The sequence below is a fragment of the Saccostrea cucullata genome, unplaced genomic scaffold (assembly GCF_032062105.1).
Source record: "Saccostrea cucullata isolate Sc308-1 unplaced genomic scaffold, CSIRO_AGI_Scuc_v1 ctg3354, whole genome shotgun sequence".
Lineage (NCBI taxonomy): Eukaryota > Metazoa > Mollusca > Bivalvia > Ostreida > Ostreidae > Saccostrea > Saccostrea cuccullata.
The window spans coordinates 14,593-28,216 of NW_026919555.1; the positions used below are offsets into that span (position 1 = coordinate 14,593).

The window sequence follows — 13,624 nt, forward strand, 5'->3', positions numbered from 1 at the left end:
TGATATATACTGCGGCCAAAAGAAACTGCGTACTTTGCGGTGGAGTTTGCTGAATAAGTCATTTGGGAACTTCAGGTGTAATAATCCATATATTCATTGCATTAAAATATTTCCCTTTCTGTTTTATTTCTTTGACATTATTGATACCAAAGAGATGACATTTCAGGCTTTCTGGAAAGCCAAACTTGTATGTTATCTCCGATTGGCTTACATATGCATATAGTTTTGTCATTTAAAAAAGAGGGCTATATTGATACATGTAACCCATAATGGCAAGGACTTTAATCTGTTCTTGATTTATACGGAAGAAATCTATTGAAAAAATATATCTGATGGAACACGTGTAGATATAGTTATGTAGTACGCAGATTTTTTTTTTCAAAGCCCCCCCCCCCTTTCTCAGAGCTCCCCGTGGAAAAACGTTTCTACAGGCCTGTATCAAGCTGTATTTGGACTGCTGTAGGCCTATATGAAATTATTTTTGCGAGTTGGAATGCACAAAACAAATACCGATGAAGGCAAGTACTTCCTACTCTTTAAAATGCATCTGCATGGAATCAATGTTTATTTTATAAAAGTGTACATGTATGTATGAGAAAGAAATTCAGATGCGCAAATAAAAACGATATGCAGATTTAAAAGATTTGCCAATGAACACGGTCTATTCTTATTCGATTATGGCGAATTATTCTACGGGTAAGCTGTCTTACGGGGGGGGGGGGGAACTCTCTCAATCACAAATACTCGGGCCTTTCCGAATGGCGGAAGTTGTTTTTCCGAACTCTGACGGAAAGACCCGAGATGATGCAGTTGCAAACTTTCCAGCATTCTCGCGAATGCGTAGCCTGACATATGCCCATGCCATACGGTTTTTACCTCGCTTATTTACTACGCAGACCTTAGGGTCCACGCAAAAAATAAACACAAAAAACTTCTCAAGCTTTACGCCTTTTTGTAGTTGTTGTTGTTGTTTGATTTGAATTTTTTCTTTTTTTTTTTGGGGGGGGGGCGGGGGGGGGTTGCTGTGGGATCATGTACTCCCTCACTGTTTACCGATTTCCCCCTCAATTTTAGTCCTTTCTAGATGAAAATTTAACACTTAAATTAAACTGATAAAGGAAGCCTACAAGTTTGTGAACAAGAGGCCCAGGGGCCACAAGGCTCACCTGAGCACATCGGCTAGGAAAAAGCACATATCAGATCAGATCTGAAAGTTTCCTGAGGTGATGGTGGGGGGAGGGGGGGGGCTTGAATTTTAACCCCCCAGGGGTTCATGATTTGAACTAGAATCTACACTACCTTGGGATGATGCCATATAAATATCACTAATCATGGCTTTGAAGTACTTGAAAAGAAGATTTTAAATATATTGGTTTCCCAATATATCCCTATGTAAAATTTGGGTCGGCCATTTTGGCCCAACCCTGGCCCCAGAGTCATGATTTGAACAAGCTTGAATCTACACTACCTGAGGATAATTTCACATGAGTTTTATCTTTCCTGTCTCAATGGTTCTTGAGAAGGAGATTTTTAAAGATTTTTCCTCTATTTCTCTATGTAAAACTTAGGTCGGCCATTTTGGCCCCGCCCTAGCCCCGGGGGTCATGATTTGAACAAACTTGAATCTACACTACCTGAGGATGATTCCACATGAGTTTTATCTTTCCTGGCCCAGTGGTTCTTGAGAAGAAGATTTTAAAAGATTTTTCCTATACATTCCTATGTAAAACTTGGGTCGACCATTGTGGCCCCACCCTAGCGGGGGGGGGGGTCAAGATTTGAACAAACTTGAGTCTACACTACCTGAGAATGATTCCACATGAGTTTCATCTTTCCTGGCCCAGTGGTTCTTGAGAATAAGATTTTTAAAGATTTTTCCTATATATTCCTATGTAAAACTTGGGTCGGCCATTTTGGCCCAGCTCTAGCCCCGGGGCTCATGATTTGAACAAACTTGAATTTACACTATCTCAGGATGATTCCACATGAGTTTCATCTTTCCTGTTCTAGTGGTTCTTGAGAAGAAGATTTTTAAAGTTTTTTCCTATATATTCCCAAGTAAAACTAGGGTCGGCCATTTTGGCCCCACCCTTGCCCCGGGGGTCATGATTTGAACAAACTTGAATCTACACTACCTGAGGATGACTCCACATGAGTTTCATCTTTCCTGGCCCAGTGGTTCTGGAGAAGAAGATTTTTAAAGATTTTTCCTTTATATTCCTATGTAAAACTTGGGTCGGTCATTTTGGCCCCACCCTTGCCCCGGGGGTCATCATTTTAACAAATTTGAATCTACACTACCTGAGGATGACTCCACATGAGTTTCATCTTTCCTGGCCCAGCGGTTCTGGAGAAGAAGATTTTTTTCAAAATGCCATTAATTTTTAACAAATTCATGATTATCTCCCCTTGGAAAAGGGCATGGTCCTTCATTTGAAGAAACTTGAATCCCCATCACCAAAGAATACTTTGTGCCAAGTTTGGTTGAAATTGGCCCAGTGGTTTTTGAGAAGAAGATGAAAATGTGAAAAGTTAACGACGACGACGACGACAACAACGACAACAACGACGACGACGACAGACAACGGACAGATTGTGATCAGAAAAGCTCACTTGAGCCTTTGGCTCAGGTGAGCTAATAAAGACGGAACTAAATCCCACTAATGAAAAAACTTCTTTTTATTTTCTAAAAGATTAGCATGGATAGTGCCGTATCGAATTTATTTAATCTCTCTCTCCGTACTTTTGAAAGTACCGTTAATACTTATAGAACATTGAAACATATAATGGTGTGCAGAATTTTGTTGTTGTTATGTTGCTGCGTGTGGTGTTATTTTATTACTAAAACAATTTAATTAATTGTATGTGTGTATGGCATGTCAAACGTTGCTATATTCGATAATCTTGTGATGTATATTCAAAATCTTGTGATGTATGTTCGAAATCTTGTGATGTATGTTCGAAATCTTGTGATGTATATTCAAAATCTTGTGATGTATGTTCAATATCTTGTGATGTATATTCAAAAACTTGTGATGTATATTTTATAATCTTGTGATGTATGTTCAAAATCTTGTGATGTATATTCAATAATCTTGTGATGCATGTTCGAAATCTTGTGATGTATATTCGAAATCTTGTGATGTATATTCTATAATCTTGTGATGTATGTTCGAAATCTTGTGATGTATATTCGAAATCTTGTGATGTATATTCTATAATCTTGTGATGTATGTTCGAAATCTTGTGATGTATATTCGAAATCTTGTGATGTATGTTCGATAATCTTGTGATGTATATTCGAAATCTTGTGATGTGTGTTCTACAATTCAGCGATGCGTGCAATATGACGCAACAGTACTTCAGTAAAGTAAGGACAATTTTCATTGGTTGGAAATAACGAAAGTAGCTGAAGCGATTGTTTACCATGTTTACGGGAAAACTATATTTATTACAGCACTAATTACGAGATGCACGAGTGTTGACCCTGGTGACATGATGGAGATATTTCGGCCTGCTAGGGAAAAAACTCAGTAAACGTAGATATATTGACAAAATTTGTAGGTACTTGTAACGATATGTCACGATACTGCATTGTCAGATACATATATATTATTATAACAGTAACTTGAACCGAAGGGTCGTATCACGTCTCGTTGACAGGCGCGGATCATCAGATCTAACGAGACGCGAAGCGTCGAGTTTGATCTGATGATCTGCGCCTGTCAACGAGACGTGATACGGCTCTTCGGATCAAGTTACTGTTATAATGATAAATTTATTATATACCCCCTTATAACTAGCTAAATATAGCAGAATAAAACATTAGAGATCAATTGTTTAATATTTATCCATAAAACAAAGCATAATAACAAGGGACTTTTTAACGCGCAACAAAAATAACGTCATGTTTTTGCGTACTACGTCATCAGTTTCAGAGAGTGGTGATATGGATTCAGAAAACCACAGTGTGGTGATCCGAAAAATTGGATCAAACTCTGTAAAATTAACAGTAACAAAAACAAGGAATTTGATGGGTACATAATAAAGTATTTATACATGCTAAAAAGTTAAATCTCGTAGTATTCAATATAGCAGAAGAATAACGAAGAGTATACTACAAAAACTGGGCAATTTGCAGCAAGGTTAATTTTTGTTTAACAGCTGTTTTTATTACATTTTATTTCGTATTATTACTACCAAGTACTGCTACCGTTTGTTAATGTTATGCACATGGTTATCTTAATTGTACGTGCAAGTAAATGTAACATTTAATAAAATATTGAAAAAAATAAGTCATTTAGGCTATGATTTGAGAATAACATGCCAAATGAACATGTTTTGCTTTTTAATTCTCCTTCACTCAGTCTTTGTATAATATATTTTTAGACGAGCTGATCGCCAACCAGGAGATCAGAATGATCGCACCTGCTCCTGCCACTTTAAGGATGGTAAGAAGGAGGGGGACCCTGCATATTTTGCATGGAATGAAGGAAAGGCCATGGATTTCTCTGATCCTGAATGTACAAAAAGGTGAAATTATTTTTCAAAATATGACTGACATCTTGTTTTTGGATGGTGGGTGGGTGAAGTTAAATTGAGAATATTTTACTAAAAATATTTAAAAGGGTACATGTATAAACAGAGTAGCTTACAACTGAAAAAAAAAATAATTCAAGTTTATTTTACAAAGGAGGAAAAAACTCAAAAGTGAGGAGTCCCTGTCATCTCACAGATGGACCAGTTGCAGATTTTAAAAGCACCAAAATGTCAAGATCAAGAAAAAGTAAAGCTCATTTAAAACACCAATGGTGACAAATGACCAACACTGAAACATTTTCAATAATTTTTAATAATATAACAGTTCTTTTAACTGTACATCAATTACTCATGATTTACAATATATTTTCAGTTGATATCAGAGCACAACTACTCAGCATCCTGCACATTTAACTGTACTCAAGAAATGCAGCGCCTCTCAACAGAAATACGACAACTGGAAAAGGAATTCTTGCCCTAAAAATAGAGTCTAGTAAAAGGAAGCCAATGTCAATTCACTATATTAAAGACAACGAAGAGAAGGTACATTTAAAGGAATTCCACTTGTGATTTCCTATTTCCTAACAATTTCAGTAAAACGTGTTGCCGTTGACTGGCGTTGAGGAATGAGCATCTTAGATTGACTGTTATGTTAACATATTTTCTTATTATCATTGAGTTCATAATATTTAAAATAACAGAGAAAAAAATCATTTAATTTGCTCTTTGGGTGAATAATATCTAAAACCTTCTCTGTATAAACCATGTTTTACTCTATGACAACAATTATCAGAACACTAAATGTCTCATTTCAACAGTTTTTAAATAAATGCATAGTATGGATAGTAGCAAACCTGACTCCTGTGACTAATATTGTTATTACTTAAAACTAATTTATCTACAATCTTTTCAGTTTTTGGAAATATTTTAATCAGTATTAAAACAAATTTATTTTCAGATGCTTTTGTATACATCCCTACAGTATGACAGATATATTCGAAATCTTAGTCAGATTGTTACAACGATTTGAACTCGATTATTAAATGGTTGGACTCCTTCAATGAAAACAGAGGACCAACTGCTCATTGTACTAATGAAGTTAAAACTCAATCTACGGGACACTGACTTGGCTCATAGATTCTGTGTCAATCGACCAACAATTTCGAACTTCTTTCATACCCTTGTTCATGCACTTCACAAGATGCTGTCTGATCGCGAAGTCAATGAATGTTTTCCAAGTCAGCTTAAATGCAAAGGTTTGTTTTAAAATTTATCATAATGACTTGCAAAAATTTAATGCAGTTAAATTTATTGTATTCTTGAAAGTTTGACTGTAACACAATTTTTTTTTTTTTACACAATTACAAATAATCAAATTAATTTTTTTCCAACTTTTTTTCAGGGTCTCTGCCAAAATTTTTTGAGGATTTTTCCTCTGCTAGAGCATCCATGGATGCAATTGAAACAACCCAGGACATCCCAACACATATGGCCAATCAGGCCATGGCCTACAGTATGTACAAAAGTCGCCATACTGTTAAAGCGGTAACTTGCGTGGCTCCAAATGGTGCACTTACATTTTGCTCCATGCTGTACCCAGGTTCTACTTCTGATGTAGCTATTGTACGTCACAGCCAAGTTTTACGAAAGTTCAAAGCTGGAGACCTTATTTTGGCGGTCAAAGGTTTCACCATTCATGACCAGTTGCCCCAGGGTGTCTGCTTAAATATACCAGCTTTTTTATCGACATGAGGCCAGTTTACCAAACAAGAAGCAGCACTGTGTTACAAGATTGCTAAAGCACGTATTCATGTGGAAAGAGCCAACGAGAGGATAAAGAATTACAAGATTCTCTGTCACATCCCATCTACTTACAGACCAATCTCAACAAAAATATTTCAACTCTGTTCTTGTCTTGTAAACTTGCAAGCTCCAGTTTTGAAAGAAATTACTTAAAGATACATGTACTTATTATAAATTTGCATTGGTGTGTGACAGTATGTTACACTAAACAGTAAAGATATTCATACCAAAGTGCAAAGGATAAGCAAATTTTGATTTGTTATCAATGTCAATGGTTATATTTGTTAACTTTGTAGTATGTTGTAATACATGTACTTCAGAAAATGAAAATCCCTTTTGTTAGCATGGATTTATTACAAGAATTAATGTTTGGCAATTCCATTCTTCATTTGACAATATAATTTGGAAGATGGTTTACTTATAATCTTAAATCTCTAGTTGCAAGTATATTAACCTTTAAAGCACAACTCAACAAATTCATGTTTTCAACAATTTATCTATTATGAAAGACAAAAATGTTACATTTTCACTTTGAGAATAACATCTTCAATTCATTAATAAAATGATTCTAAATTTTGATATTCTTTTTTATGTAGTACGTAGATTTTATTAATCATCATTGCTATTTAAAATAGCCTTATAAGCCAGAAGTTTTATGTTGGATTGTGACATATCATATCATACATTTATAAGACTTGGGAACATTTAACACATTTAACATGATTACCCATTTTCCATTGTTAGAAAATTCTAGAGGTTCAAACCAAGTGTCAAGAAGTTCAAACCAGAACTCAGTTTTCCATCAGTGCTGGAATGAAAATGTTAACATAGAAATCTATCAGCTTTGAAACATTTGCTGTCCATTCAATGTCTTTTACTATTCTAATCACAATGCAGTCTACTCTTGTCCACACAATTAAGTCGCAGCATGTTTTGTTACATATGTGTAGCTGGCCTTGAATTTGATGATAGTATGGGTGACTGGTTTTCAGGCACAGGGTATCTTGTTTAAGATCTAAAAAAAAAAAATCAAAAAAACACTTTAGTTGTGTTATACCAGTTCATATCCCCTCCTTTTTCAATATCTTCATACCATATTGAACAGTTGCACTTGTAAATAAATACATGTATTGAAATCATTTACTCACCAAGATTTTTAATTTCAAAGTACTGGACAAAACAGATTTTTAATGTTATTTACCTATGAAAAATCCTTCAAATTTTGTGCCCCATCTGCTACTGTTGAAGACGATGCTGTATATGGACACTTCACCTCTACAATATCAGGAATGGCGTCTTTGGCTTCTGGAGTTTGATAAAATACACTGCATGTTGGTGGTCGAACAACTAAGCCATCAGGTGAAGCTCCTAACACTCTGGATTCATGCAACCATATCCCTTTCAGAAAAAATTATACTACTACTGAATGCAAACAAACCATAATACAATTGATTCTGTAATGCAAACAAAGTCTAGGTAGAGCTTTTATAATCCTTCCACTTCAAATAGATTTCAAGCAAATTTTCTGGAATATGTTGGTAATTGAATATTTTTTTTTACAATTAGACCAGTAATTGATTTCTGTTTGTCACCAGGATAAGTCCTGTTATTTGTTTTGACACATTGAATGTTAACATGTCAGAGGTTAAAGGAATTTTATTTTGTGCTGTATACCTGACTGCTCTACAGCTGCATCAAAGTCCTTTTCAAACTTTCTCAAAGCATCATCTTCATGAGTGATACCCAATGCAACAGCCTTGATGGACTCCAGATTGTAAGCCGACATCAGCCGTTTCTTCAGTGACAATGTCAATCTGGAGAAGAAAATATGATTTTTGGTTATTAATCTTATATTTCCTGCATCTTTATGTACAAATATCTAGTCATTACAGTCGAACCTCATTATCTCAAACTCAATGAGACCAAGAAAAATGTTGGAAATATCCATGGATTCAAGAATAATACATAAAGAGTTATCGAGAATAAAATGTCCCAGTCTTTTATAAATGGTTTGGACTTCAAAATTATTTTGACATATCCGTGGAATTTGAGATAATGGGTTTGAGATAACAAAGTTTGACTGTAATTTAAAAAGTCTATTTCGCAAAAATTTACCGCCTTTGCTTAGAACTGAGAACTGCACCAAAGTTGGAAGCTGTTATTCTGTATTTCCTTACAATCGACCACATTGGGTTGTTTCGTTGCCAATGCAGCTCTTTAAATGGATTCTTCTGACAGAGATAATGCATGTCGTAACCATACCATAGGTGTATCAGAATGAAGATACTCTGGTGATGTTAACAGGTCTTCAATGAGAGGTACAGGTGGACCAGGTTCACATGGCTCTGGTTCAAGAATCCAATTCAATGCTGAAAAATTTCATTACTTGTGTCATTCTCAAAAATAACATCCATAATATCTATATCACATATACCAAGTATTTATATAAGAGTCCAATTACATTTCATTTTAGTGAACACTGTAATAGGTTTTTGTAATGTATGCATTACATATCAAATTTACAACTCACTTGCATATATTTGTTCAAAATTGTTCCTGTATATAATTTTGCACGTGGCATTCTTAGTGTGAAAGTGCCATAGAAAAATTGGTGCAAATGTACAATTAATATTTACTAAATTATTAACAAGGTTTCATAATGACAGAGTATTTAAATAATCCATGGATTATTTTGTTTTGTTACATATGTGTAGCTGGCCTTGAATTTGATGATAGTATGGGTGACTGGTTTTCAGGCACAGGGTATCTTGTTTAAGATCTAAAAAAAAAAAATCAAAAAAACACTTTAGTTGTGTTATACCAGTTCATATCCCCTCCTTTTTCAATATCTTCATACCATATTGAACAGTTGCACTTGTAAATAAATACATGTATTGAAATCATTTACTCACCAAGATTTTTAATTTCAAAGTACTGGACAAAACAGATTTTTAATGTTATTTACCTATGAAAAATCCTTCAAATTTTGTGCCCCATCTGCTACTGTTGAAGACGATGCTGTATATGGACACTTCACCTCTACAATATCAGGAATGGCGTCTTTGGCTTCTGGAGTTTGATAAAATACACTGCATGTTGGTGGTCGAACAACTAAGCCATCAGGTGAAGCTCCTAACACTCTGGATTCATGCAACCATATCCCTTTCAGAAAAAATTATACTACTACTGAATGCAAACAAACCATAATACAATTGATTCTGTAATGCAAACAAAGTCTAGGTAGAGCTTTTATAATCCTTCCACTTCAAATAGATTTCAAGCAAATTTTCTGGAATATGTTGGTAATTGAATATTTTTTTTTACAATTAGACCAGTAATTGATTTCTGTTTGTCACCAGGATAAGTCCTGTTATTTGTTTTGACACATTGAATGTTAACATGTCAGAGGTTAAAGGAATTTTATTTTGTGCTGTATACCTGACTGCTCTACAGCTGCATCAAAGTCCTTTTCAAACTTTCTCAAAGCATCATCTTCATGAGTGATACCCAATGCAACAGCCTTGATGGACTCCAGATTGTAAGCCGACATCAGCCGTTTCTTCAGTGACAATGTCAATCTGGAGAAGAAAATATGATTTTTGGTTATTAATCTTATATTTCCTGCATCTTTATGTACAAATATCTAGTCATTACAGTCGAACCTCATTATCTCAAACTCAATGAGACCAAGAAAAATGTTGGAAATATCCATGGATTCAAGAATAATACATAAAGAGTTATCGAGAATAAAATGTCCCAGTCTTTTATAAATGGTTTGGACTTCAAAATTATTTTGACATATCCGTGGAATTTGAGATAATGGGTTTGAGATAACAAAGTTTGACTGTAATTTAAAAAGTCTATTTCGCAAAAATTTACCGCCTTTGCTTAGAACTGAGAACTGCACCAAAGTTGGAAGCTGTTATTCTGTATTTCCTTACAATCGACCACATTGGGTTGTTTCGTTGCCAATGCAGCTCTTTAAATGGATTCTTCTGACAGAGATAATGCATGTCGTAACCATACCATAGGTGTATCAGAATGAAGATACTCTGGTGATGTTAACAGGTCTTCAATGAGAGGTACAGGTGGACCAGGTTCACATGGCTCTGGTTCAAGAATCCAATTCAATGCTGAAAAATTTCATTACTTGTGTCATTCTCAAAAATAACATCCATAATATCTATATCACATATACCAAGTATTTATATAAGAGTCCAATTACATTTCATTTTAGTGAACACTGTAATAGGTTTTTGTAATGTATGCATTACATATCAAATTTACAACTCACTTGCATATATTTGTTCAAAATTGTTCCTGTATATAATTTTGCACGTGGCATTCTTAGTGTGAAAGTGCCATAGAAAAATTGGTGCAAATGTACAATTAATATTTACTAAATTATTAACAAGGTTTCATAATGACAGAGTATTTAAATAATAGAAGAATGATCTGATAATTCGCAAGAAAATGAAAAAAAAAAATTTTTTTAATGTAATTGAATATTTTTTTTTTCCTTTCAAAAAATGTATGCTCATGTACAAAAATGCTATCATATTTATAATATTGTCTTTCAAATTATTCAAAGGTTGTTATTAATATTTATTACATAGTATGTTCAAAAATTGGGCAATATACATAGCCAACTATATTATGCTCCTCATCTTTGTACATTTGTTCACAATGAAAATTAACCATCGGTCAGTAATAAAATAACAGTTTCATAATACTCGTAATATAAAAATCAAATCAAACTTAAATAACAACAACAGTAACACCAAAATCATAACTTCCTTCTTATATTTTACCAATAAACCTTCCAAGCTTTGCTAACTCTTGGTGCAAAAAACACCGGTCACTTTCATCAAAGGGTCGGTTTAAAGCACTTCAAATATGAAGTAAATTTTTTTAACGACTGATAATTTATTTTTAATGATTGATAATTTAAAAAAAAAAAACAAGAGGCCCATGGGCCACATCGCTCACCTGAGCACTGTGGCTAGGAAAAAGTAAAAATTGGTTTTTTATTGAAAAGTTTAAATCCAAAAGTAGTCCCTTGACCAATCATGGCTTTGCTTTTCTTGAGAAGGTTATTTTTAAAGAATTTTCCTATAAATTTCTATACAAAAATTTGATCATCCCTTGTGGCCCCGCCCTACCCTGGGGGTTATGATTTGAACAAACTTGAATCTACACTACCTGAGGATGCTTCCATATAAATAGGATCAATTATGGCTTTGTCATTCTTGAGAAGAAGATTTTTAAAGAATTTTCCTATATATTTCTATGTTAAACTTTGGTCAGCCATTGTGGCCCCGCCCTACCCCCAGGGGGTCATGATTTGAACAAACTTGAATCTACACTACCCGAGGATGTTCCTCCATATGTTTCATTTTTCCTGGCACAGTGGTTCTTGAGAACAAGATTTTTAATTAAAACATACCATCAAATTTTCATTAATTCCCAATTATCTCCCCTTGAATGAGGGCGAGGCCCTTTATTTGAACAAACTTGAATCCCCTTCACCCAAGGATGCTTTGTGGCAAGTTTGGTTGAAATTGGGGTTCTTGAGAAGAAGTCGAAAATATGAAAAGTTTACAGACAGACAGATGGACAGACAGCTAGATTGACGGACGCCGAACAAAATGTGATCAGAAAATAGCTAGAAATGAAACATTCCTCACCACAAAAGCCAGAAGAATATAGGGACCACCACCAGTAACATGTTTCTGGAAGAACCAAAGCCATAAGAGAAACCATGCAGAGATAAATATCAATAGTCCTGAAGCTTCAATGCAGGACCAAGTACGAGAATTGCTGCAAACACTACTCCGGAGACTTACCTATTATCCTATGATGTAACGTGCTTTGTCCACTGCAGCTGGTTCCCTCATAAGCTGGTACCGAGGACAGCACAGGATGTCCTGTCCTCAACTTCCTGTCTTGGACTGAAAAGCAATAAGTGGAAATCTTTAGTGTTGCCTAGTGACTTTGAATTAAGAAAGTTGCAAGATTGTGAAAGGGGGGTATTGATGCTGAGCATTTTAATTAAATGTATGAAATCTGTATTTCACTTAAGAAATAAGATATCATTTTTAGAGTTGCATTGGGGTATGACATGAAGTCGGTCACGTGATCAAATTCTATAACGCCCAAAGGGCGTTATAGTAAATTTGATCACGTACCGACTTCATGTCATACCCCAATGAAGCTCTAAAAATGATATTTTATTTCTTATATTTATATTTTACGTTTTCATTCATTTTGCAAACAAATATAGGCATTATTTAGACTTAGATTTTGAAATGCAATGTAACGTTCCTACGACGTTATGTGACATCACAGTCGGAACTTTCCAAATTGCACGTGCAGTTTGCTTTCCATACACAAGAAAGTCTGATCATGTGACCGACTGCATGTCATTGAAAATTGAATGTCATTTTTTTAGTATTGTCATATAAGGAAAGACATTGGCAAATGTAAATATAGTTCAATGCATTCATGTATTTTATGAATTGTCTTACATGTAATAATTGTTGCTATGTATTATTAAGCACTAAATCTATTCAACTGCATGTGTAAATGGGGAAAATGTGGATATGTAAATGATGTATAATTGCAATGTGTAAAATGTGACATTTTCTTATATGAGGGAGTCTGTTCATGTAATTTTTTTTTTATTAATCATTTTATTTATCTTGATAAAATTATTTCAATTAACAATATTGTTTTTCTTACCTGTCTGATGAACTCAACAAAGGTTACGGAGGTGAATGGTAGAAATGTGGGTATTACGGGTGTCAAAAGTCTCCGTTGATGACCAGACAGCATGCCGCACTGTAAAATCACCATTTTGGATCTTTAAAAGGGAATTCAGGCTACTCCTGAAATCAAAGAAATTGTCATAAAAATGAGTAACCTGATTTTTCTTAAGGTCTCACGCAAGGAAATAATTTCACTATATGTTACTACATAGCTTTAATTAAATAAATTAATTAACTAGACTCTCAGCAGATAATTCATGAATGAGAAAAAAGATTACTGCTTAGACAAAAATTTGAGATCAGAAAAAATATACCCCTTATGCGGCTTTTAAGAAAGAAAATTGAGAGTAAACATACCTATACCCCGAAATACACATGGGCAAACAGCCAACACACCATCGAGGAAGTTAGTCATCGATCATGCGTACCTAAAAAAAAGAGTTCCCTTTGATTCAGTGGCACAATTCTGCTAATATGATATTCCTAGACTAGTGCATGAGTTCAAAATTAAAACT

At 34.5% G+C, this 13,624-nt stretch overlaps 3 protein-coding genes across 5 annotated transcripts; 1 reads left to right on the plus strand and 2 right to left on the minus strand.

Moving 5' to 3' along the window:
- The first annotated feature begins 2,965 nt into the window (after positions 1-2,965).
- Positions 2,966-6,684, plus strand: LOC134233487 (uncharacterized). 2 transcript variants are annotated; one of them, XR_009985005.1, is made up of 6 exons: positions 2,966-3,564; positions 4,390-4,533; positions 4,694-4,786; positions 4,913-5,082; positions 5,498-5,795; positions 5,942-6,684. XR_009985005.1 is itself a non-coding variant. In XM_062715463.1 (2 exons), exons 1-2 carry the CDS (start codon positions 5,600-5,602, stop codon positions 6,289-6,291), a joined length of 546 nt encoding a protein of 181 aa, XP_062571447.1. In that variant the 5' UTR covers positions 5,249-5,599; the 3' UTR covers positions 6,292-6,684. The 2 variants fall into 2 exon arrangements, 1 of the variants encoding a protein (XP_062571447.1); XM_062715463.1 differs by lacking the exons at positions 2,966-3,564; positions 4,390-4,533; positions 4,694-4,786; positions 4,913-5,082 and having other exon boundaries at positions 5,249-5,795.
- Positions 6,685-6,818: 134 nt separating this feature from the next.
- LOC134233498 (uncharacterized) lies at positions 6,819-8,758 on the minus strand. The gene is made up of 4 exons (XM_062715477.1): positions 8,458-8,758; positions 8,017-8,156; positions 7,544-7,740; positions 6,819-7,357 (listed from the first exon to the last, which is right to left on the minus strand). Exons 1-3 carry the CDS (start codon positions 8,589-8,591, stop codon positions 7,544-7,546), a joined length of 471 nt encoding a protein of 156 aa, XP_062571461.1. The 5' UTR covers positions 8,592-8,758; the 3' UTR covers positions 6,819-7,357.
- Positions 8,759-9,035: 277 nt separating this feature from the next.
- On the minus strand, positions 9,036-13,226 carry LOC134233396 (uncharacterized). 2 transcript variants are annotated; one of them, XM_062715360.1, is made up of 6 exons: positions 13,084-13,226; positions 12,189-12,293; positions 10,222-10,475; positions 9,781-9,920; positions 9,308-9,504; positions 9,036-9,121 (listed from the first exon to the last, which is right to left on the minus strand). In XM_062715360.1, exons 3-5 carry the CDS (start codon positions 10,353-10,355, stop codon positions 9,308-9,310), a joined length of 471 nt encoding a protein of 156 aa, XP_062571344.1. In that variant the 5' UTR covers positions 10,356-10,475; positions 12,189-12,293; positions 13,084-13,226; the 3' UTR covers positions 9,036-9,121. The 2 variants fall into 2 exon arrangements, with proteins under 2 accessions (XP_062571344.1, XP_062571353.1); XM_062715369.1 differs by lacking the exons at positions 12,189-12,293; positions 13,084-13,226 and having other exon boundaries at positions 10,222-10,529.
- Positions 13,227-13,624: the final 398 nt, after the last annotated feature.

Bases quoted from the DNA above. Each gene is read 5' to 3' on its own strand.
- LOC134233487 (XM_062715463.1), top strand. From the start codon at position 5,600: ATGAAAACAGAGGACCAACTGCTCATTGTACTAATGAAGTTAAAACTC. The intron at 5,796-5,941 runs GTTTGTTTTAAA...ACTTTTTTTCAG, and splicing joins AAGTCAGCTTAAATGCAAAG to GGTCTCTGCCAAAATTTTTT.
- LOC134233498 (XM_062715477.1), bottom strand. From the start codon at position 8,591: ATGCATTATCTCTGTCAGAAGAATCCATTTAAAGAGCTGCATTGGCAA. The intron at 8,157-8,457 runs GTAAATTTTTGC...TTTCTTCTCCAG, and splicing joins CTCAGTTCTAAGCAAAGGCG to ATTGACATTGTCACTGAAGA. The intron at 7,741-8,016 runs GTATACAGCACA...TTTTTCTGAAAG, and splicing joins TGCAGCTGTAGAGCAGTCAG to GGATATGGTTGCATGAATCC.
- LOC134233396 (XM_062715360.1), bottom strand. From the start codon at position 10,355: ATGCATTATCTCTGTCAGAAGAATCCATTTAAAGAGCTGCATTGGCAA. The intron at 9,921-10,221 runs GTAAATTTTTGC...TTTCTTCTCCAG, and splicing joins CTCAGTTCTAAGCAAAGGCG to ATTGACATTGTCACTGAAGA. The intron at 9,505-9,780 runs GTATACAGCACA...TTTTTCTGAAAG, and splicing joins TGCAGCTGTAGAGCAGTCAG to GGATATGGTTGCATGAATCC.